This window comes from Drosophila teissieri, chromosome 3R (assembly GCF_016746235.2).
Source record: "Drosophila teissieri strain GT53w chromosome 3R, Prin_Dtei_1.1, whole genome shotgun sequence".
Classification (NCBI taxonomy): Eukaryota; Metazoa; Arthropoda; class Insecta; order Diptera; family Drosophilidae; genus Drosophila; species Drosophila teissieri.
The window spans coordinates 26,358,291-26,379,517 of NC_053032.1; the positions used below are offsets into that span (position 1 = coordinate 26,358,291).

Below are 21,227 nucleotides of genomic sequence, written 5' to 3' on the forward strand. Positions count from 1 at the left end.
TGAATTACAGCATTTTAAAAAGATAAAATAATAAGTAAATGAAAATAATATGTTTAGGGTTAGTAGTTTCGTTTAAAACAGTAAACTGAGCATATGTAATACATCGATCAATGAAATTTCTTCGTGTGTACTTTTGCTCTAGGTGCTGGCATTGCTGGGAACAACAAAATAAATGTGTTTTATAAGCAGTTTTGCTTATCGCATATCAATATCGGTGCGTAAATATACAGTAGTCGATGGAGTGGCCCGATAGGAGCCCAGCCAGACACCTATGTACATATCCACTGAAGGCACCCGCAGCTATTGCCACTTCCACATCAAACTTCCAGCGAAGATTAGAGAGCTGGGCTGGACTGGGCTGGGCTGCTTAGCTTTATCGGGCAATCCGAACACTTTTCTAAACCATAGATTGCAGATATCATGTAAATTCGTACTGGTATTTATACAGCTCTTGTGCAGTGGGCTTGGTTTTCGGTGATAAGCCATGGAACCTAATGATTGCCGCGGCTTATCGGTTGGTGGTCGTCGTCGTTTGATAAAGCGGCCTATAAATGGAGCAGAAGCCACCGGCGGCAGCTCGACGCCGGAACTCTGCGATACCAATTATGGCGTCTATAGATTGCTACCAATGGCGACAACAATGCCACCAATTTGACCAGCTCCAATGCTCCCAATGCTTCAAAATGCTCGAAAGGCTCGAAATGCTCGCAATGCGCAACAAATCCAAATTAATACCCAATGGGCCGGTCAACAAAAGCCCCCCAGCCAGAACTCATGATAACTCCCCGATGGGCATGTGAAACTGATTAATGTGGCATTATAAATAAATCTCAAGTATGTGTTTGGGTCTTCATCGAAATTGGTTAACTTTGGGTAAAATGATATTTATGGTATTTACGATAAATAAACAATTCGCTTATTATTCGATCCGCTTTCCCATCGGCTCTTCAAAGAGTATGCGGAATGCATGGAAACAAGATCCCTTTGCCTTTAGTTTCCCATTTAAGTCAGTATAAATTGATCGAGTTATTGGTTATAAAGCCAAGAATCAGGACAATATGGACGACATGTATTTAATGAATAAAGATGAAAAGTTTCAGTATGTGACCTCAAATTTGGGCGTTAAAACCATGGACATTGTACAAGATGATTATACCCTAAGAATGGATCGATTCAAAAACGAAATTGAGCGAAATGCGAACTCTAGCTATTTCATGCAGGACACCTGTCAGCTCCATCAAATGATGGCTAAATCAGATCCTAAGATTGAAAACAGTGAGAAATACGAGGAAGATTCTGAGATGGATAGGAAACCTGAGGACAAGATTGGGTGCTCCGTTGATGATTCAAATCAGAATAAACCTCGAGTTCTGCTGTAAGGTCCCAAACTGCATACGTATCTTTACTTAGGAAAGTTCTCTTACTCAGAAAAAAGGATCGCCTGAAGCTGAAGTACATGGAAGCTCTGAAGCTGGATGAAAACCTTGAGGCCCGACTGAAACACTCTGCCATGGAATCCAATCCCGATCTGGAGGAGCAACAAGCCGAACTGTGAGACCATCATAATCACCTATGATAACATTTCTTTAACTTTATTAGCCTTTGTAGAAAAAAACTGCACAAGAATCAAGTAGAAATGCATAAAGGTGTGCAGGAAGAAATAATGGTTTGCTTCAAGAGAGACATGGATGAGCTAATGCAGCAGTATGATGCCGAGTACTCACGACTTAGCAAGGTCCATTCTGGGTGGATGAATCAGAGGAATGACCCAACCGATAACTCCAACACTCATCAGCCCTAATCAACGCTTAGGAATTTTTAAGATTTTAGCATTTTATTAGTCAAATCAAAACATATTTATGAAGCGTGTCCGATTAAGACTTTAAAATAATAAATAGTCAAGATTTTTCAGATTATATTTTTTCACTTTTCCTTTGGCTTCAGCTCACTGAGTTCCGTCGCATGCTCGGCCAGCAGATCCAGCATCACCTCGATCTTCAGATTGCACATGTTGTTCTCCTCCTCGAGGGCACGGAACTTCTTGTTCAGCCGCAGCATGTCATCCACGTCGCCCTTGCGGGACGAGTGCATCCAGATGCCGTCCGCAAAGCGCAGCTCCTTGTTGCCCAGTGTCAGCGATATCTGGCGGTAGTCATCCAGATCCTCGGTGGCCACCGGATGTCCGATGTTGCAACGTCCCTGGCGCACTGGAATCGGCTTCGACTCGAACTTCTTGTTGAAGAGCGGCATGGCACGTGACTGAAACGGAAAGTTGACCATATTTCGATTACTTTGCCCACTTGTTTTGCCTGCCACGTTGCCCAGGACAACAGACACTTGTCGAGGGGTCAGCGCTCGCGGCAGGACTCGTGCCAGGTTTTTTATTGGCTGGTAATACCATATGTACCTGCTTGAAGGGTGGCAGGCAGTCAGAGATTGACGACGGACAGCAAAAGGCTGCCAGTGGCATAGAATCGGTGAAACACAGCGAGTTCCTAGCCGCACAATTAGATTCTTAAACCAAAGTTCTTAAAATACGGTTTTGAAGTTGCTGAGAATCGGAGAAATATTGGAGACAAAGCTTTCTTGATTGCCGAATCAATTCAAACATTAAAATGTACGATTCATTGATAGCAGCATATAAACCAAGAATAAACTGAAAAAAACCACTGCGTTAATAAATAATAATAGGACAATAAAAGTATGTAAAGCAAGCCACAGAAGGTGTGATAAAAATGTGATTCCAAACACCAACACTAGTAACATGACACAACAGGAAAACAAGCAGGCCATTCTCAGGTAGGAAGGCAACAATATATATTTGTTAACCACATCCAGTCATTAGCAAGCCCATCCACCATCCACTAGCAGCTCTGTGCAGGACATGGCTGAAGGAGTGGAGCGCCTGGTGCGGGAGCAGGCCCACCTGAAGGTCCATCTCAACGGAGTTCTGGACGAGAACCGCCGGCTGGACACCGAGTTGGCCAAGTGCAAGAGCATCCTAGCTCGCGGCGATTACCAGGAGCTCAAGCATCGCCTTCTGCTGAGCAACAATGCCTTGGACGCGGCCAAGAAGCAGGTGGACGAGCTCATCAAGGAACGGAACAGCCTGCAGTGCATGCACGACTGCTCCAAACAGACCATCGAAACCATGGAATTGGATCTGAAGAACTATCGCGTCCAGCTGGAACTGTCTGGAGATGACCAGGTACTATCACCATTCACACATCGTACCCGGCAGAAATGTTTGAAAACAAAATTCAATCGCATTGTTGATAGTTTATAGTAAGCTTTGACAAAAAAATCGTATGTTCTAGGGACCAGAGACTAGCGGAAAAATCCTAAAATCCACTTCAACGTTTTCGGAATTCACTTTTAGGTCATCCAGCGGTACTCGAAGGTCGTCAAAATGCTGGAGGCGAAGGTGGTGGACCAGCAGAAGGAGATTCGCACGCAGGCGGAGACCATTAAGGCACTCCACGATCACAAACAGCACAGCGGGGAGCAACTGCAGCAGCTGCACGCCCAACTCAGGGATAGCGAGCAGAGTCAATCCAAGGTGTCCATTCTGCAGAAGCAGCTCAAGGAGTACGAGCTATCGTTGAGCCACACCCACAATTTGCTGATGGAGAGCACCAGACGGGAATCCGATGCCATGCGAAAAGTCGAGGAGGCCATCATACTCAGCGAAGAGGCAAACAAGGAGAAGGCGGAGGCCACCAAGCTGGCCGAGGCCTACAAGGAGGAGTTCACCCAGCTGGCCAATAATATCGGCACCATTATGGATGAGGCATCCACACGTGTGGACGTTGAGGTGGGCCAGCTAAAGAACATGCTCAAGCAGAAGGACACTTTGATTAGCACAGTCAAGGAGAAGGTACAATTCTTAAATCTTATATTGATCCTCACTTATGGTTACACTAATTTTAGCTGAAAAAACTGTCTGCTGATCACAAGTCGGTGGTTCACATGCTGGAGACGCGGAACAATCGCCTGGAGCAAAAGTACAAGGAGGTGCTGAAGCAGAACGATAAGCTGGAGGTCGAGTTGGAGGTAACCTGCCGGCGACTTGGCGAGCTGGAGCGATCCCTTAGCGAAGTGCACGGCGAAGATGCTCAAGAAGCCAGGATGTGAGTATACAATATGGAATTACTATGTGAACAGCTCAATGACAATATGAATATAAATCAAAACGCATTTAGGAAAAGGCACTATGAGTCGCAAATGGAGCGCTGCCTGATGGAGCATAAGAAGATGAAGGCCAAGTACCGCGAAGGCATGGAGGACATCACGCAGCGCTTCGAATCGGAAATATACAAGTTAATGGAGGAGAACTCCGTGCTGCTGGCGGAAAACGAACTGCTCAAGAGCGGTGCCGCAGGCGACAGCTCCAGGCAGCCTTCGTAGACCTTGCCGCTGATTTTACGGTTGTACAAAGATATATTTTATGATTACTTCTGTACATATTAAATTACTTTTACGAGATCACTATGTGGCGGCTGTTGTCTGTGCACTTCGACCGGGAAACAAACTGGGAAACCAATAGGCTGGCTCATCACCCGCCTGCCTATCAATCCAGCAGAGACCCTCGCCGAGCACCTTATCCAATGACTGTTGAGCACGGTAGTCGGTCCAACTGAGAACGGAAATGCAGAAATCAAGTGGCTATTCAGTTCGGTGTGTAAATGAAACCCTTACCCCAAATCCGCGATCAACTGACTCTGCGTAACGCAGCCTTGTTCGGTATTGGATGCGGCATTCAGTATGTTCGTCTCCTCCATGCTCAGCTCTCCGGGAATGGACTGCACTATGTACTTTCCCTTGCCCAGTTTGTGTACCACAAAGCTGCAAGTACGTTTTGGAAAATGAGCAACTTATGAACTTGAATGCAAGCAGTTGTAATGACCATTACCCGTTGCCAAAAATGCTCAGTTTCCGGGCGGCCATTAGGATGTCCTCCTTGGTGATCTCCTGGTGCACCGCACTCTGACCCCTGGCGGCGATCAGCCGACGTCGCAGATCGTCCAGCTCCATGAGTCCACCTGTCTTGTGATTCGCAGCCAGGCACACCTCCACCACCTGGACACCCAGTTCGTAGTAGAAATCGCCCATGCCCAGCACGCTCCAGAAACCTTTCCCGGTGGCCAGCGGATCCACGCCGATGGCGGCGCACATTTCCTGAAACTGTTTGCGGAACTGCGAGTTCTTGCGTATGTCCTCCTTGTGTTTCATCGCAAATTCCTCGAGTTTCACGCGGAAAACCTCCATTTGCTTGGTCATTTGTTCGAGTTGGTTTTCCTGCAGGTCGGTGCCCTTGTCCTTGTACTTCTCCGCGGCCAGTTTCTGCTGCTGGATGGCTCCCAGGCCCACACGTCGTCGCATTTCTGTGGCTTAAGCTTATTTGTTTAATACAAATCAGTTAAATTTACGCGAGTAAAATTAATCACAACAATGGCAAACAGCTGTTTTCCTTACGTAGTGCGTCAGTGCGGAACGTTGCGGTTAGTTACGTGACGTACAGAGAGTGTGCTGTTGTGCTAGGCGGGTGCTGTTAGGCGCAATGTTAACTATTTGAATTTCGTGGAGGGATGAAATTGATGTATTAAATATAAAATTGAATAAAAATTGAAAGTACGTCTATTTATGATAAAATAATTGCATTAAGTACTGAATAATATATATATATATAATATACAAATTAAGTAACAGTTATTGTATTATTTGAGTTAATCATTTTGTAAATACAAAGGACTTACCTTTAAATAAATGAATTTAAGTTGCTTAAATGGCAATATTTCCATATACGAAGCCAACACCATCTGATATCCCACTGAGCACTCATATAAAGTGCATTTGTCACAAGGTCCGCTCAATTAGTGTTTAATGGACCCACCGCCCCCATAGTTCAATCAGCAATCCCATCGAATTCGGGGTTACAAAAAAGAAGGAAAAACACTCGCAATATGACGAGAAAGCATGAAACACAAGGGTTTCATCGATGAGCCCGCATCATTATGATTGGAAAACGTCATCGGATCAGCTGCTAATATGAGCCATGAAAGTCACTCATGTTTATAATGCCAGCGGATATCGAACCCGCTGATTAAATTTCCGATCTCTCTCAATCCCATCCGTGAATCATTCGAAATGCGAATTCAGACAATTTCGTCAGAGCTGCAAACATATCTACATATGTACATATCTGTGCTGATTAATTATGCGAGTGGAGCGAAATGGAAGCGGACTCCCAGTCCGGATCATTAATAAGCCTCCGATTTGTTTTGGACTCCGTTTGCGTGGCGATGTGGCACTTAGCACCACTTAACGGTAGGAGAGTCGCCCGATTAGCGCGGGATCCACTCGGCCACCAATCCAGACCCCCAAACAGATACCCATCGCATGCCCAGCGGCACTCGACACCACTACGCCCAGTAGTCCACTGGTTCCTCCACTCGAATGGTTCCCGCAGACCATCCAGTGATTTTACACCTTAAATTAAGTTTCAACCCAAGTCATAACCTTCTTGCTCCATCATAAAGGGATCCATTTTCAGAAAAGCGTTTCAGTTACATATTCATAAACTTATTATATCATATAGTTTTTAATGACCTGCATAGGTGTAATTATGCATAAACATTTTATTTTTGAAATCTAGCTTTGGCAGCATTTTTATTTCCAGTGCCTTGGCGTTTATTTCCACACAAATTGATATCCACAAATATTCATATGCGTGTGGCCATATGTCCAGTAACTAGGGCAAACATCGAACTCGGGGATACAACTCGATGGATTGCATAATGGCTTTGTTAATTGAAAAATCCATGCCATGCCTATTAATAAATTGCGGCCAATCTATAAGCAAGGGAATGTAACGCGATATTACACAGGGGATTGCCTTATATGCAGCCCCTTATTTATAATTTTTATAAATACTTATATAAATAGTTACTAATTGAACTTGATAGTTGGTAAAGTATAAACAATCAGCAGTTGTAAACAAGTGACAAGTTGCAGATAGAAATCCGATGGAAATCAGAACTTCAATTTAACCAAGACCAGTTATATATGTATGTATTATATTTATGGTAAAATATAAGACATGCGTTTGAAGAAACTGCAACTCCTCGCTCACTTTATTTCTGGATCCCATCGCCCTACGTGCATTTCCTCCTCCATCTGTCGGCATTTGCTGGATGCGCAATTATTTGGACAGGAAGCCAGGCGACGAGATCGCTGGCGCAGATGAAAGTGTACGGATACAGATACAGATGCACGGCTACGGATACGGATACGGGTACGGGTGTGGTAAATATTTATTTGTGGTTCACCGTAGTTGCGGCCTGACTTGCAAATGCAAACCGAAGCAAGCCAAATAAAACGCGCAGGCGCGCACAAAAATTAATGGAAATGCAGCAGGAAAAGCGAACTGAAATAGCACCAGATAAAAATAAACAAAATGCCGCTGACAGACAAAGGGCCAAGATACAAGATACAAGATACAGGGCACGAGCGAACGAGTAAATGAGTGAATGAGCGAACGAGGGAGTCTAACTCCGATGACACACAAAGAAATTACTACTTACTTAGACACAATAAATAGTCGGGTTTTCAATAAGAATGATAAATAAAATTACATACTTTAAAATTTCTATAAAACAAAATATATTTTGTACTTAAAAATGGCAGGTATACATTACAAACATTCCAGTTTCATTGTAAAAAACCGAAATTCTCGTGTGAATGTGGGTGATGCAATGCGGGATGTTTGACAGTCGAGGGCGAAATATTTGGGCAGCTGACAAACACAAGCACGCAGTTCGCTGCGGTGGACCATCGCATGTAATCAGCCTTAAACGCATTAAACGCGAACTGCAATGTGCCAGAAATAGTTTCGACCAGATGCCGTCAGCTTAGCATACACTCGTGTCAGCTACAGATATGCCGAGGGGATCCAGAGCTGCAGATACAAATACAGATGCGGAGATACAGATACGGAGATACATCAACATCAGGCATTACGACAGGCGAAGCAAAACGGCTGCCTTTCGAACTGACCAGCTCATTTGATTTTCCATGCGCCGCAGATCGCATTACACATTAATAGAGTCCATTCACATTCGCAGTGCATATGAAATGAAGCCACAGATGAACCACCAACCACCGGGCCAAGCTGAAGCAAAAGAACCGAACAAGAAAAAGCCGGTCGGGGTCACCACTCCACGGGCTCATAATTCATCCAAAGACACTCGACGAGTCGGGTGGAAATGGAAAAACGGGAAAACTTTCGGCTGGCAGCCGCAGCAGAAAACTCTTTTGTTCGCGGCGACTGGAAAAGTAATAATAAAAAATTCAAAACGAAATGAGAGGAAATCTTAGACAATGCCTGCCAGACGAGGGCAATAAAAACTGGATAAAAATGGTGGGAAATTAGGGAAAATCTGTGATAGTGCTTTGCGTGCGGCAAATAAAACCAGTTGGAAAGTTGCTCGCCGCGGCGATCAATTATTATGCTGGCGGGTCTCTCAGTTGGTCGCTATTGTTTGTGCATTTTCCAAGTGATTGCACAGGGAAATAAAGTTTTCTCCATTTAATATAATAGTATAATAACAGGGTACCTTCATATGTGATTTTCTGTATAACCTAACGTCTGAAACTTGATACTCAGCAATCATTCATTAATGTTTTCATAGTAAACAGTTAAACTTTGGTTTATGGTACTGGAACACGTGATAACTTTTTGTGGCAAAGATCATTTTGCATCATAAGCCGGTTCCCCAATTTTTCTCTGTGTAACCCCCTCTATTTCATTGGTGGCAGCGGCAATTGTCGCTAGTTTTCGCATTGCCAACCAGTTTGGTTGGGTGTGAAAAGTAACGGCCCGCGATGGCGAACACACCCAGGCAAATAAGAACACTCAAGTGGGTCAGCTGGGAGCCAAGAGCTGACAAACTTACAAATCGCGACTTACAACATAATGCGAGTGGCTGGCGTGTTGCATGCAACAGCAACAGCAACAGCTACAGCAATAGCAACAGCAACAGTAGATGAAGCAACGAGGCATAGCCAAAAGTGACCCACCGATTTGATTTATGCCCACGACCCACTCTCCGTAAGCGATTTACACATGCGATTTGTCTTGGGTTTCCTTTCGCCGTGAATTATGATCTCGGTCAGTGGTCATAATGGTATGGAAAGGCATTAGCTTTCCCGTTACCCAAAGTCACACGATCGCCGGCCAGCTGGGCGAAAGCGAAGGAAAACCCAAGCCACCTCTCCCAAAGAACCCGAGATCTGTGTAGCCTCTATTACTGCTGCGGGGTTATCTATTATACGAGTGTGTACATGTCCAGCGCTTACAACTGGACACTCCAGCCCGAAATCGGAGGCTCGTGAGATTTATGGGATTTATGGGGCAGCCGACGGAGTGAGTGGCAGAGTACAAAAAATAATCACATAAACTTAGCGACAGCGACAGCGAACCAGAACTCAAACTCAAACTCGAACCATTCTGTCCGTCCGTCTGCTGGCCTCAATTAAGCGCCCCAGAGTCACGTAGAGTAATTGTGGTGCATTTCGGGCTGCAGGAGGGGCAACTTCAGGAGAGATAAATGAGGCAAATTAGCACTCGGCGACCCGGTCAGGCAGGGGAATACGTTGCAGGAGTGTGGGTCAGGGCAAAGGGCAAGCTATGCACAAGGGACTGGCTTTAAGTCATAAGCGAATCTGAAACTGAATCATATCTCAGCATATATGTATGTATATCATGCGAGTATATATGAAAAATCCCAGCAAAAAGTATGAATCACATGAATTGCGGTTTCATATTCTTACAACACACCACTTAATCAGAATATACTTAACTCTCTTAGGTGCAGTATATAAATCAACTTAGAAATATATCAGAAATATATAATACATATCTGCTCATCAATCTCCTCTTGCTTTCCTTGCTTTCAATAAATCTTCGATTGCACTGCGGTTGTTGATCCGCACAAACGGAAAATCAAAACAAACCCTTCTTCCCGAAAACTTTCTTTCTTTCTTTTGGAACCGCAGTGAATGCAGAACAATTACAATCGCCAACAATGGGAGCAATCAGGAGCTGGCCTTAATTACAAACCTCGGTGTAATTCTATCTCCCGAGTGTCCAATTGATACGCATTTATCGCCCCTCTGAAAGTTCCTGATTTGAGTCCGAGTTCCCTGCATAAAACCGCATGCCTCAACCCTTTTCCCTCTTCCCCTTTCCCCACCGCTTCATTTAATGTTTTGTTTTGGGCAAGGCCATAATAAAAGCCAAGAGAAAAATAAAAAAGTAAAATAAAACTTCAAAAAAAAAAGGAATGAAACCCTAAGCGGACAACGACAATTCCTGGGCTGTCTATGCTTTTTGGGGAGCAGATGTTACTTTTGGCGGCTCAAAACGAGAATTCTTTGAGCCAGCCTCGTCTCCTCTCCGCCGTTGCCCCGATTCTCCGATTCCCTCCGATTCTCCGGCTGCTGCTCAACAAAAACCAAAAAAAAAAAGAAAAAGAAAACCAGAAAACCGAAAATAAGACGGTGGACGGGTCGGGAGAAAGGAAAAAGCAAAGCACTTGTTCCAGCTTGAGCAGCTCAACGAGATACTCGTACGCGTGTGAGGATGTGGCAGTACACTGCGAGAAACGGACAGCAGCATTTGGGTTTAAAAAGTAACCATGAAATGTTAGGAAGAATTTACTACAGTATAGATTTATTCAGAACAGTGCAGTTAAGATTTTCTTATAGATAAATTCTTAAACACTTTTTTGGGTAAGTAGTTGGTTTGGTACATTCAGCCCTATGATATTCATATATTTATTAATGGATTTTAAGAAAGACATATATTCCTTACATTAGCACAGTTTCGCTCAGTGCACATGGGGATGTATTTCATGTGCGGAAACGGGAAGAGAGAATGCGCTATATGGAGCAGGCGGTGCGGAGGAGGGAGCGAGGTAGATTGCACCGGGCTGTGTCAGATTCAGGTTTTGGTTTTTGGCGCAAAAAATGTGTGCTCAAAATTACCAGCAGCAGGTATTCGCACTCGTATTCGTATTCGAATTCGCATCCGTGTGGCTCCGTTGATGAGGGCAGCCGCATCCACATAGCCACATATCCACATCCATATAGCCACATCCACATGCACTTCCACTTCCACTTCCACAGCAGCAGCCGCAGAAATTGGCGCAAAATTTACAGATGCCTCAAAAACCATTAAAAAAAAAGGCGAATGAAAAATGGAAAGCAACTGCAGCGGCACAGGTTCCCATTTGTTTGTGGGGCATTTGAAAGGCCCCAACTTCCCCCACTAAAACACTATCACGCATTACAAATAGCGAAAAGAAGGAAAAGTGCCAGCAAGTAAAGAAATTTCTGAGGTTACTGGATCAATCACCTTTTTAGACAATGACTCATTATGATTCTTATCAAGGCTGCTCAACGTCGCAGTTGCCAGCTAATTCTTAGGCCCCATCCTCACTTCTTTATGATTCACTAATCATGACGCAGCGATTTCGAAATATCTGTAACTCGCTTACAAAAATTGGCTAAAACTAAGCTAACTACCTTTGGCAAGGCCTATAACTCTTAAGCTTAAAATATGATTAAGCATTAAGAATCTTTAGTATCTGACTTGCAGCTTATCTGCTCTAATATGCCGTTTAAAAGTAGTTTAAGTAGTAGTTTGTTTTAAGGGCACATCTTATCTGCGACACATGTGCCACTGCAAAGTATCTGCTAGATACATTTCAAGCGACCGGATTTGCAGTTGCTGGGGTTGTGGCTGCCACGCGCAGCCCATATTGCACATTGCACACAACAAATAAAATGGGAAAGAAAACAGCTGACAGTGGGAGGGGGTAGGGGGTGGGAGAAAGCAGGAGCGAGGGGACACAGATACAGACACAGACACAGACGGGGCTCCTTAATGAGCTCATTTATTAATTAGGCGAACGTGACGTCAGCCCCTGTGTATCTCAAACTGGCTGCAGTGCGTTCGGCACTAAAACAGCAGTTAACCTCATGCGCAGCGCGTGCGACAGTTCCATTGATCGGTTGCAATGGGTTTGGGTTGGGTTCATTCTTTTCATTATCATTCACTGCTTTCGGCCTTTTGTGGGCCGGGGTTACATGGTACGTGGGCCATAAACTAATTTCTGCCAGCCAGTCGGGGAAAAACAGCTTGAGTTTTCCGCCGACAAGCTGCGTGCAGCGGAAGTGACGGCGGAAAAGTAGCCCATCAGTAGACCCAGACACGTAGCCACAAAACATCGAAAAGATAAAAATACACACGCCGACTCAGGCATTCAAATATAAAATGCCCAGTGAAAAATCAGCGCAGCTACGATATCAAAAATAACCAAAGCTGAAACGCATTTGCAGTGGAAATGACGCAGCAAACCCAACTGAAATGCGGTCGAAATGGGGTGGCAGAATTCAGGGGAAAAATCGATGAAGAAGCGAGGGGCTCGAAATCTCTTTGCCAACTTTCACACATTTCCAACTGCATTGTTCCTCCGCTCGAGTGGCGCGTTTCTAGACGGATTTGTTTTTTGGCGCGAGGGTTGGTTTTTGCATAGAGTTCCACGTAGAGTGGCACGACCTGTGCCACCGATCCACCCGATGCGATCCGATGCGATGCCATCCCATCTGATCCTCAACCCCTGCTCACCTCGCCAGCAGGTAGTTGCCAATCCGAATTTGGACATCGCGCCAAAAATATGAGCAAGGGATATACATATATCCATCTTCTATACAGTGAACGCTGGAGAAGCGAAACTCTTACTTAAAGTGGCTAGGATATGTTTGGTTTGATACATAAAAGTTAAAGTTGCAGTCAAGTAATCCAAATGTGCAACACATAATCTTCAGTAAAGGATTCTATTCAATTGGTATCTGTACGTTTCGAGAAGTATATATTAGATATAAAGATAAGGTATATGTAAAAGATACATATAAATATAAGGCATAAGTAAAATATACATATGTATAAAGATATAAGATAAAGATACATACATATAAAGATGTAAAATAAAGATACAAATAGAGATCCAAGGATCAAGAATCCATTCCCGCGAAAATCCTTATAAAACCTCTGCTCTCTTTGTATTTCCATGTGCGAGGGTCCACTGTACGCCTGAAAACAATAATAAATCGCAATCCTTTAGGCGCGGCCTTTGTCCGGGGCACTCTTTAAAATGACTAATCGCTCCGGAGCAGACGAAATGGGCCTAAAGATACGAGGTAACACCAGCTGCTCCTCCAGTGGAGTGGAGGGCCCAGTTCCCCAGATGGAAATGGAGATGGAGATGGGTGATTCGGTGGCTCGGCTGACTCAGCAATATTGAAATTGAAATGACTTGTGGCCCACATTATTGATGCGAGTGTGTTGTGTTGTGTTGTGTTGCCAACTACTACCACTACCACTACCACTATTTCTATGCGGTTTTTCAACTCTTTTCACTTTCGTTTGTTCGAGATACGCTTGAATTGGCACCGCAAGCGCGAAAGTGTTTTACCCTCTCTATTATACAGATTGTAGCCAGAATTTTTACCTACTTATTCCTGTCGCTGCCAATTTGTACTAGCCACGTCTGGCCAATTAGCCCGTTTAATGCCGCATGAAGCCCAAGCTCGACCTTGAGTTAGGGCCCAAAACGCCAACCGCCAAACGCGCTAACATATCAGTTAGTTAGCGTTTAGCTCGGTATTTGTGCTGGGTAAATAGCAACTAGTACGCAGTCGCTAGCATAACTAATTGTATTTACACGGCCTATAATTGGCACACAAAAGCCAGATTCACTTTCCATAATTGTTACATGTAAATAGAGCCAATATCGTAGCTCCACAAACACTATGTACAAATAGAATGGAAGTATCTCTTTGGATTGAAAACATTTGGTAGAATAGATGAGGTGCAGCATTGTGTGAAGTTACTAATCGGGCGTTATGATGTCATTGAATTAATTTATAAACTACTTTGAATTCATCATATGTTTGCTTTCGATGCAATTCAGTTTTATGTCTAGCCTTGTGTAGAGAATACAACGACTTGAAAATGTTTAAGATCTGATAATGGAATTCAATTTGATTCATTTTTGTTTTGTTTTCATATTTCTAAACTTAGTTTTTTTAAAAAAGCTTAGTCATGCCGTTTAAAGCATTGCAAATTAGATTACCACATTTTATGAAATGAAGGAAGTAAATGTAATCTATGACGTCACAAACGTGCTGCAGTTAACAGTGAAAGAGAGCGCAGTGCCAAACTACAAATTGTAAGGAAACATACTTTTAAGCCAACTGTTCGAACTTTATTAATTTTGATGTATAATTTTTAGAATATTATCTAGTTTATGTTCATTCAAGGATTTCCCTTTTATTTAATTTCTCCACAATTCCCACCAATGTTAATGTTACTCAAACGTAAGAGAGCGCCTTAAGGCTGAAGAGAGCGCCTTAAGAGCTGAAGAGAGGCGCCGTAAGAGCGCAGAGTGACCATTTTTGCAGCCACAAAGCAAACGCCTAAAAAGCGAAAGTAACAAATGTCGCCCAAATCGGCGCGGCAAAAACTGGTCACACTGCACCGTATATAAGGCGAGGAACACCGCTCTCTGCGGGACTTCGGTCGTCGATTGTCCACGAATTCGGTCGTTTGCGTCTGCACCAACTGCGCTCTATTCGCTCTCTCTCGCGGCTCGCGTGAAAGTCGTAAAGTTACGCTAGCTCTCCACGATACCAAAAACCGAAAAGCACAAACAAAATTCGCCAGCGGTAGAAAACCGATTGAAACTGCAATTGCAATGCCTAAAATGCGTACGTGAGTTTCGCGCAGTGTTTGCTGTGAAAGTTCAAGTGAAAGCAGAAAGCAGAAACAAAGCGAGAATACTTGCAAAGCAATAAACCAAAAAAAAAGTGCAAAAATACCTAAAGTTTAAACAAAACAAAAGAAACAAGTAAAACAAAAAAAACCATGGCCATGTTGTGTCCGCCGATGGGCTTGGGTCATCCACATGCCGCTCCCGTGCCACGCCCACCGCCCAGCACGTCGGAGAAGAAGAGAATCCGTCGCAATCTATTCAATACCGTTCCCAGGGACTCGGAGATCGATCAGCTGTTGGCCCAGGAGCAGCACATGAAGCGATTGTACGTCAAGGAGCGCTACGGATTCGACATCCAGCTGGAGGCTCGTCGCGATGCGGATGCCGCTGCGAATGCGGTTAGGGGTACGGATGCGGATACGGATAGGGATGCCCATGCGCTGCGCGGAATGCGGTATCCAACCACACAGATGATACCCAGCACCGATGCTGATGAGTGCAATCCGAAGGCAGTCAGCGACGCGTCGAGGGGCATGGCCCTGACTCCCGCCCAGATCTCCGCCAGCGCACAGCTGATCCTCCAGAAAAGCAACAGCAGTGCGGATTTGGCCAACAGCACGAGACATGGCCAAAAGCCATATGCGACGCAGCCACAAGGCCTCAAAGGTACGCACTTTTTTCCCCATGATTTGTATGGTTTTAGTTTCACCTGAAACACCTGGGAAAAGTCTGAATAGTAATTACTGTGTTGGTTCCAAGTTATTAAGTTCAATTCATTTTCAAGTACATATATAGATAGTTCAATTTTCCCAAAGAATCAGCAACATTTACATAAATAGAGAGCGAGAATAGATTGAAACATTAGAAAAGGCTCATATTGTCTTTGAATTTCTCATAGATCTCCACAGTTTTTGTATGTATGCTATATGGCCAAAAGGTTCTATTTACTGAAGGTCCATGTACATACTTCTTATATAGAATGTCCAATAAGCAGACACCTGATTTCAGTTGCCTTTTCCGTTATTCCTTCCTCTTGCGCTCCTTGTTTTGTGCTCGTCCTTTGCCACAGTCGTCACCCTTATGAAAAAAAACCACCCCTGTTTTCTGATTTTTCTAATTTCGTTCTTCTTCTTCTGCGTTAATTCTTATTGTCACTTCCCTCTGTCCTCTCTTTCCTCTTCTCTTCTGGGTAGTTTTCCCGATTCGTTGTGGGTTCATTCACGTGCGTATCCTGGAGATGCATCTTTTTGGTTACTCGAAAGGGATACATGTACATATCTGATGGATTACCTTATTTACTTGGGTATACCATATGGTACGTATATATGTCAAATTGCAGAAAATTCGCTGCAATTGGGAATTGTTTTAAATTGTTTGTAAATTAATACACTTTAACTTTCAACTGTTTTTACTTGGAAACTATAGTTGGATAACTAATAATTTTCAAAATATGGATTGCAGTCTTCTGGTGTCTGAAAGTTCCAATCATCAGACCGTGCTGTTGTGTTTATTATTGGCCCTTTGTTTGGTTATTTAACTAAGCTAAGGGCTCGAATCAATATTTGCAACAACTGTGCACACAAAATGCACTCTGGTGTGTGTGTGTGTGTGTGTGGAGTTGCGTTGGCTTGAGTGCCGTTAGTTCCCTCTTTTTTCTTATCGATTTGTTTGGCAGCTCTCCCCCATCATCGCGCCACTCAAACTTTCATATTTCAATCACGTTTTTTTTATTTTGCGTACTAGCTTGAAATCGTTTCTCTATATTGAAAGCTTGTTTTTCGGTTTTTGTTTTGATAGGAGTTTGTTATTTTGCGCATCTCCATTTTGGCCCCCTGTTTCCTAACCACTTTGCGATACAAAAACGCTACGGATTTTATTCGCACTTCGATTTCATCGCGCAGTTCGCACTTCTTATCAATTCTGCATGTCTAGGATGGAATTTGTAAAAACAAAACTCTATTCAAATCTAATTCTATAACTAATTTGAACGTATCTAAAGTTTGTGTAAAAAAGGTATTCAAAGTTATTGAACTATAAAATATACAAACAAACAAAAAGAATCTCTAATGCCTCAAGTTTTACCAACAAAAGAGAGAAATATTAAAACATTCTAATGATTTACAATAAAAGTAATATAAAGCCTCGTTTATGGATGTTCGACTGTACCTTAAATTTTTGACATATTGTTATATATGTATGACTTAGCGCTGATATTCCGCTGATAGCGTGGCAATCAGAGAGAGAGAGCGAGAGAGAGAGGGAGAGCTGGGCAGAAAGAGAGAGAGCGAACTGGTCGCCAGTTTGTCTTTGGTTTGGCAGTGTGTCAAAGCGAAAAAGCTAAACAACAAACTGTACGTCAAAATAAAAACTGTTGAATAACAATCGCGCGCCAAAAATCTTTCCATCTTTCTTTCGCGAAAAGAGATTGCAGCAGAAAAGTGAACAGAAGAAGCGTAAAATGCAAAAGGCAATTAATTGAGAGGCCTCAATTAAATTTAAATCAGCGCCAACGCCTTCTGGTTTTCATGATTGTGGTTTTTGTTGTTGCTAGCTGATGCAGTTTCGCTAAAGGAAAAATAAAAACAACAAAAAATCAACTACTTGGCACACGACCATGGCGACTGTACATGGGTTCACTGTAGTTGTGTCTGTGGGCTCCACACTTCCACTTCTCTTGTAAAGGCCGCACCCACAACGACAAACGCAATCTCAACCAGTGGGAAACAACAACAATCCGCTCGCTCTTATACGACGACGTCAGCCCACTCACACACACACACACACACGCGAACGCACGTAGAGAAATACGTTTTCAAAGAGAGAAAGTCAGATTTTGTGTTGCTCGCTCTCGCTCTCTCTGTTTGTCTGCGTTTTGGCGCGAACTTCTTATTTTCGTGTTTATTTTTAGTCGTCTTCGCTGATAAGCTTGCCGCGTGTGCGTGTGTGTGTGTGCGTTATTATGCGTAGTAGTACTACGCACGCACGTTGCTGGCTGGATGTTTTTCAAAACTCGTCGTGAAGGTCACGCACACCATCGAGCGCAATTCGCGTAAGTACAGCAGCGCCAAATGTTGTGTTTTGTTGTGCTGTGTACTTTTGTGGCAGGTCCGAAAAACGGGTCGAAAGGCGGAGCGAACAAAAACAAATCAATTAAACAAAAGTTCTGTTATCTCGCCATTTCTTGCTATCGTGTGTTGTTGCTCTTATTTTTATATTTTTTGCCATGTTTTGGTCACCACTGTACTTTTACCAAACAGTTGGCGCTCTATAGGAAATATTTCTATGCTATGATGATTCATATGATCTACTTGGGTATTTTACATATTTCACTAACAACAGCATCTCCATTGTATCTATGTACATATGTATGTATCTTAATACGGAAATGATGTTTTCTAAGCGGTCTATTTGGCTTTCGTGATTATGTTTTGCTCGACCTTCTTGGCCACGCCCCAAATAGCACGATTAAGTTTTTGATTTCCCCTGAAATTTATGTTTTCTAATTATGCATGCAGAAACTCTCTCGTGGGCTCCCACATAAATATTTATAGTGGGAATTCTTTGTTTTCATCGCCGACTCTCTCTCCACACACATTTCGTAAACAAAACGCGTCTTGTTGTTGTTGTGCAAGACGGAGCGAGACAGAGCTAACTAGTTGGAGCTGCGTGCTCATAATGATAACGGTAAACGCACAACCGCCTTCCGCCCTCCCCACCTCTCTCTCTTTCTATCCACCCGCTTTTTACAATGGAAACGATCGTTTTGCCGTTTTTCCTTCCTTTCTTCTTCTTCGCCTCTGTTTCGCTTGACGTTCTTTGTCGCTGGCTTATAATTTTCTATAACTGTACATTTGATTATATCGCCAGAAGCGCGACTCTTTGGCTGCCAGCGATTTCCCTTCTCTTTCTCGGGGGCTTTCGCGTTTCAGGCACACGTTTGTAACGCCCAAAAAGTTGGGTTTTTCCACTTGCTGCGCTTTTCGTTCCACTTTACTGGATACATTTGGCACAGCATCTTAACTGTATTAACTTATCTTAACTTTATAACTTCGCTTTAAATAAGCGTAATTTCAAGATACTTTCAATTTCGAAGAATCATTGGTATTCTATAATGGTTCTATAATTCAAGAATTATTCATTAATATTTTTCTTAATACTATAATCATAATAGATGGTTTAGTGTGCTCAAGTATTCGGTTTTCTAAGAAAGTCTTGCGGCTATTCAGCTTTTAGGTCACTGCGCAGTGTCTGCGGTTTGGTGAGCGTCTTTGTACGATCGTGTAAGCTCTAGCGGTTTGGTTTACGTGATGAGGCAACCGCAGCTGCCAGTGAACGAGGTTTGATAGAAGTACAGTCGCAGCCCTCTAACTCGAACTGACATTTAGCTTTTGACAGTTCTGACCGTCGAAATAACATTCTTTGTGAAATACGTTACAAACTTGTATGTGCTTGAAATGATTTTTGGGGTATTTTTTCAATTTTAATAGCGATAGATTGCATCCCAGACAAATGCAGTTTACCGATTGCGCTTATCGCTGTGACCATGACATTTAGTATATCGGCCAGCCGACCAGGTATAGGTTTACTGTACTCTCTGAGCACAGCTCTACTACCATGGGGCTTGCACAAGTGTGCATAATTCCAGGGCGATAAGAAGGCTGTCCGTGAAGAAACGAATCACACCCACTGACAACTGACACGTATGCAGTATAGTATTCCCAATTGGATTCGCTGCACCTTGTTGTATTGCTTTCCCTTTTGCCTCCTGAAGGTCAAATATGACGCTGGCACTTTTAGTTTTGTTTTCCCATTTCCCTTTTGCAGTGTGATTAGTCATAGTAATTTATTTAGCTATTTAACAATGTTAAATACTAAACGTTTACCCCCTTTTTTCTTATCTTTTCCAGGCATGTACAACGTTCGCAAGGCCGTTAAGGGTATTTCGAAAGTCAACGTCAAGAATAGTTACAACAACGACAACAGCATCATCATCAGCAGCAGCAGCAACAACAACAAGAACATGATTAACAATGTGGATAATGGTACTAGCGAATTGGCGGATCAGAAGCAGTAACTTGGGATCGGGATCATGAATGACGATGACGACGGAGACGGAGACGGCGAATGGCCCCTGGTGGAGCAATAATTGCAATATATGATATTTATTGTAAATGTAATTTTAATTTCTAAAATAATTTGTTTATTTTTTTGTACCCCCGCCATACACAGACAAGTTTGTGTATGGATTGTACGTTTGTTTTAACGTAGACGGTCCCAAAATGTTGTTGCATAAAAAATGATTAAGTGAATGGAAAAACAAAAAAAAAATTATGAAAAACAAAGCCAATCAGAAACAACAACAAAACAAAAAACCCAGGAAAGATCGGCGCGCGTGCACGGCCAAAAACAGGCAAAAAAAAAAACAAAAACAAAACTATGATTAATAATTAATAATAGTAATATATCCGGATGCATGGCGATATCGGTCTTATAATGGAAATTATTAAGTTATGGATACGTGCTAATGTTAGACAAGCGATCGACGGCGCCATGCATCCATTATATAGACTTTAAACCCCAACCCAAACCAATTCAAGCGTTCTCAGCGTGTTTTCGGGTCCAGATGCACGCGTGTGCCAAAAGTATTTACAATTTACTTTGTGTCATGATCTCAATTATTAAAAACAATTTTATTATTTTGTTTATCTAAATGTAATTATAATTGAAATTATTTAAAAATTCTTCTTAGCCCTCAAACAAACACACTCACACTCTCACACACACACACCCCCTCTCATACACACCCCACCCACACACACTTTTACACGCACTCACACACACACACACACACCCACCTACACTGTACTCATATTTATTGTATGTACATTATCGATGTGACATTTTAAATTGTATGTACTGTCTATGTATAAAAACTTCGTGTCTATGGCCAAATTATTTCCCCTTTAAGAAACCCAACCCCCTTTTTCGAAAATCTATTTTGAACAACCAAACTGTGTATATTGTACGGAGTATTACCAAAACTCCAAGCAGCTAAATGAGAAAACCCACAAAAACAACAACAAATACTGTGCATATTTCCTTAAAAACTTTGTACGAAAGCAAGATGAAAAAAGAAAAAACTATTCTGCTGTAGCAGAAAAAAAAAACCAAAACAAAAAAACTCTTAAAAATACAAATGTAAAACAAAAAAAAAACATTTAAAAGCTTTTTATTTGCCTACATTGGCTGGGTGGCGATTGTTGGGGCCCTTTTGGGCCGAGATGGCGTGATAATTCTCAAGCGTAAAGAAAAGCGGGGAAAGATGGAAAGATCCATAAGTGGATGGAATGGGATGACTCAGCTTTCGAGCCTCGGGCTGCGGATGCAACA

The 21,227-nt window shown here is 42.8% G+C and overlaps 5 protein-coding genes across 5 annotated transcripts; 3 read left to right on the forward strand and 2 right to left on the reverse strand.

The window, feature by feature from the left end:
• Nucleotides 1-994: 994 nt before the first annotated feature.
• On the forward strand, nucleotides 995-1,916 carry LOC122619255. The gene is made up of 3 exons (XM_043796066.1): nucleotides 995-1,375; nucleotides 1,429-1,551; nucleotides 1,609-1,916. Exons 1-3 carry the CDS (start codon nucleotides 1,059-1,061, stop codon nucleotides 1,799-1,801), a joined length of 633 nt encoding a protein of 210 aa, XP_043652001.1. The 5' UTR covers nucleotides 995-1,058; the 3' UTR covers nucleotides 1,802-1,916.
• On the reverse strand, nucleotides 1,823-2,610 carry LOC122619256 (protein chibby homolog 1). The gene is made up of 2 exons (XM_043796067.1): nucleotides 2,408-2,610; nucleotides 1,823-2,259 (listed from the first exon to the last, which is right to left on the reverse strand). The coding sequence occupies exons 1-2, from the start codon at nucleotides 2,468-2,470 to the stop codon at nucleotides 1,924-1,926; spliced, it is 399 nt and encodes a 132-aa protein (XP_043652002.1). The 5' UTR covers nucleotides 2,471-2,610; the 3' UTR covers nucleotides 1,823-1,923.
• A 210-nt stretch (nucleotides 2,611-2,820) lies between these two features.
• Nucleotides 2,821-4,491, forward strand: LOC122619252 (paramyosin). The gene is made up of 4 exons (XM_043796064.1): nucleotides 2,821-3,208; nucleotides 3,380-3,877; nucleotides 3,931-4,130; nucleotides 4,203-4,491. Exons 1-4 carry the CDS (start codon nucleotides 2,885-2,887, stop codon nucleotides 4,405-4,407), a joined length of 1,227 nt encoding a protein of 408 aa, XP_043651999.1. The 5' UTR covers nucleotides 2,821-2,884; the 3' UTR covers nucleotides 4,408-4,491.
• On the reverse strand, nucleotides 4,418-5,518 carry LOC122619253 (vacuolar-sorting protein SNF8). Its single transcript, XM_043796065.1, has 3 exons — nucleotides 4,913-5,518; nucleotides 4,699-4,845; nucleotides 4,418-4,636 (listed from the first exon to the last, which is right to left on the reverse strand). The coding sequence occupies exons 1-3, from the start codon at nucleotides 5,380-5,382 to the stop codon at nucleotides 4,489-4,491; spliced, it is 765 nt and encodes a 254-aa protein (XP_043652000.1). The 5' UTR covers nucleotides 5,383-5,518; the 3' UTR covers nucleotides 4,418-4,488.
• Nucleotides 5,519-14,619: 9,101 nt separating this feature from the next.
• Nucleotides 14,620-21,003, forward strand: LOC122619984 (gliolectin). The gene is made up of 2 exons (XM_043797230.1): nucleotides 14,620-15,503; nucleotides 19,745-21,003. Exons 1-2 carry the CDS (start codon nucleotides 14,990-14,992, stop codon nucleotides 19,909-19,911), a joined length of 681 nt encoding a protein of 226 aa, XP_043653165.1. The 5' UTR covers nucleotides 14,620-14,989; the 3' UTR covers nucleotides 19,912-21,003.
• The last annotated feature ends 224 nt before the right edge of the window (nucleotides 21,004-21,227 follow it).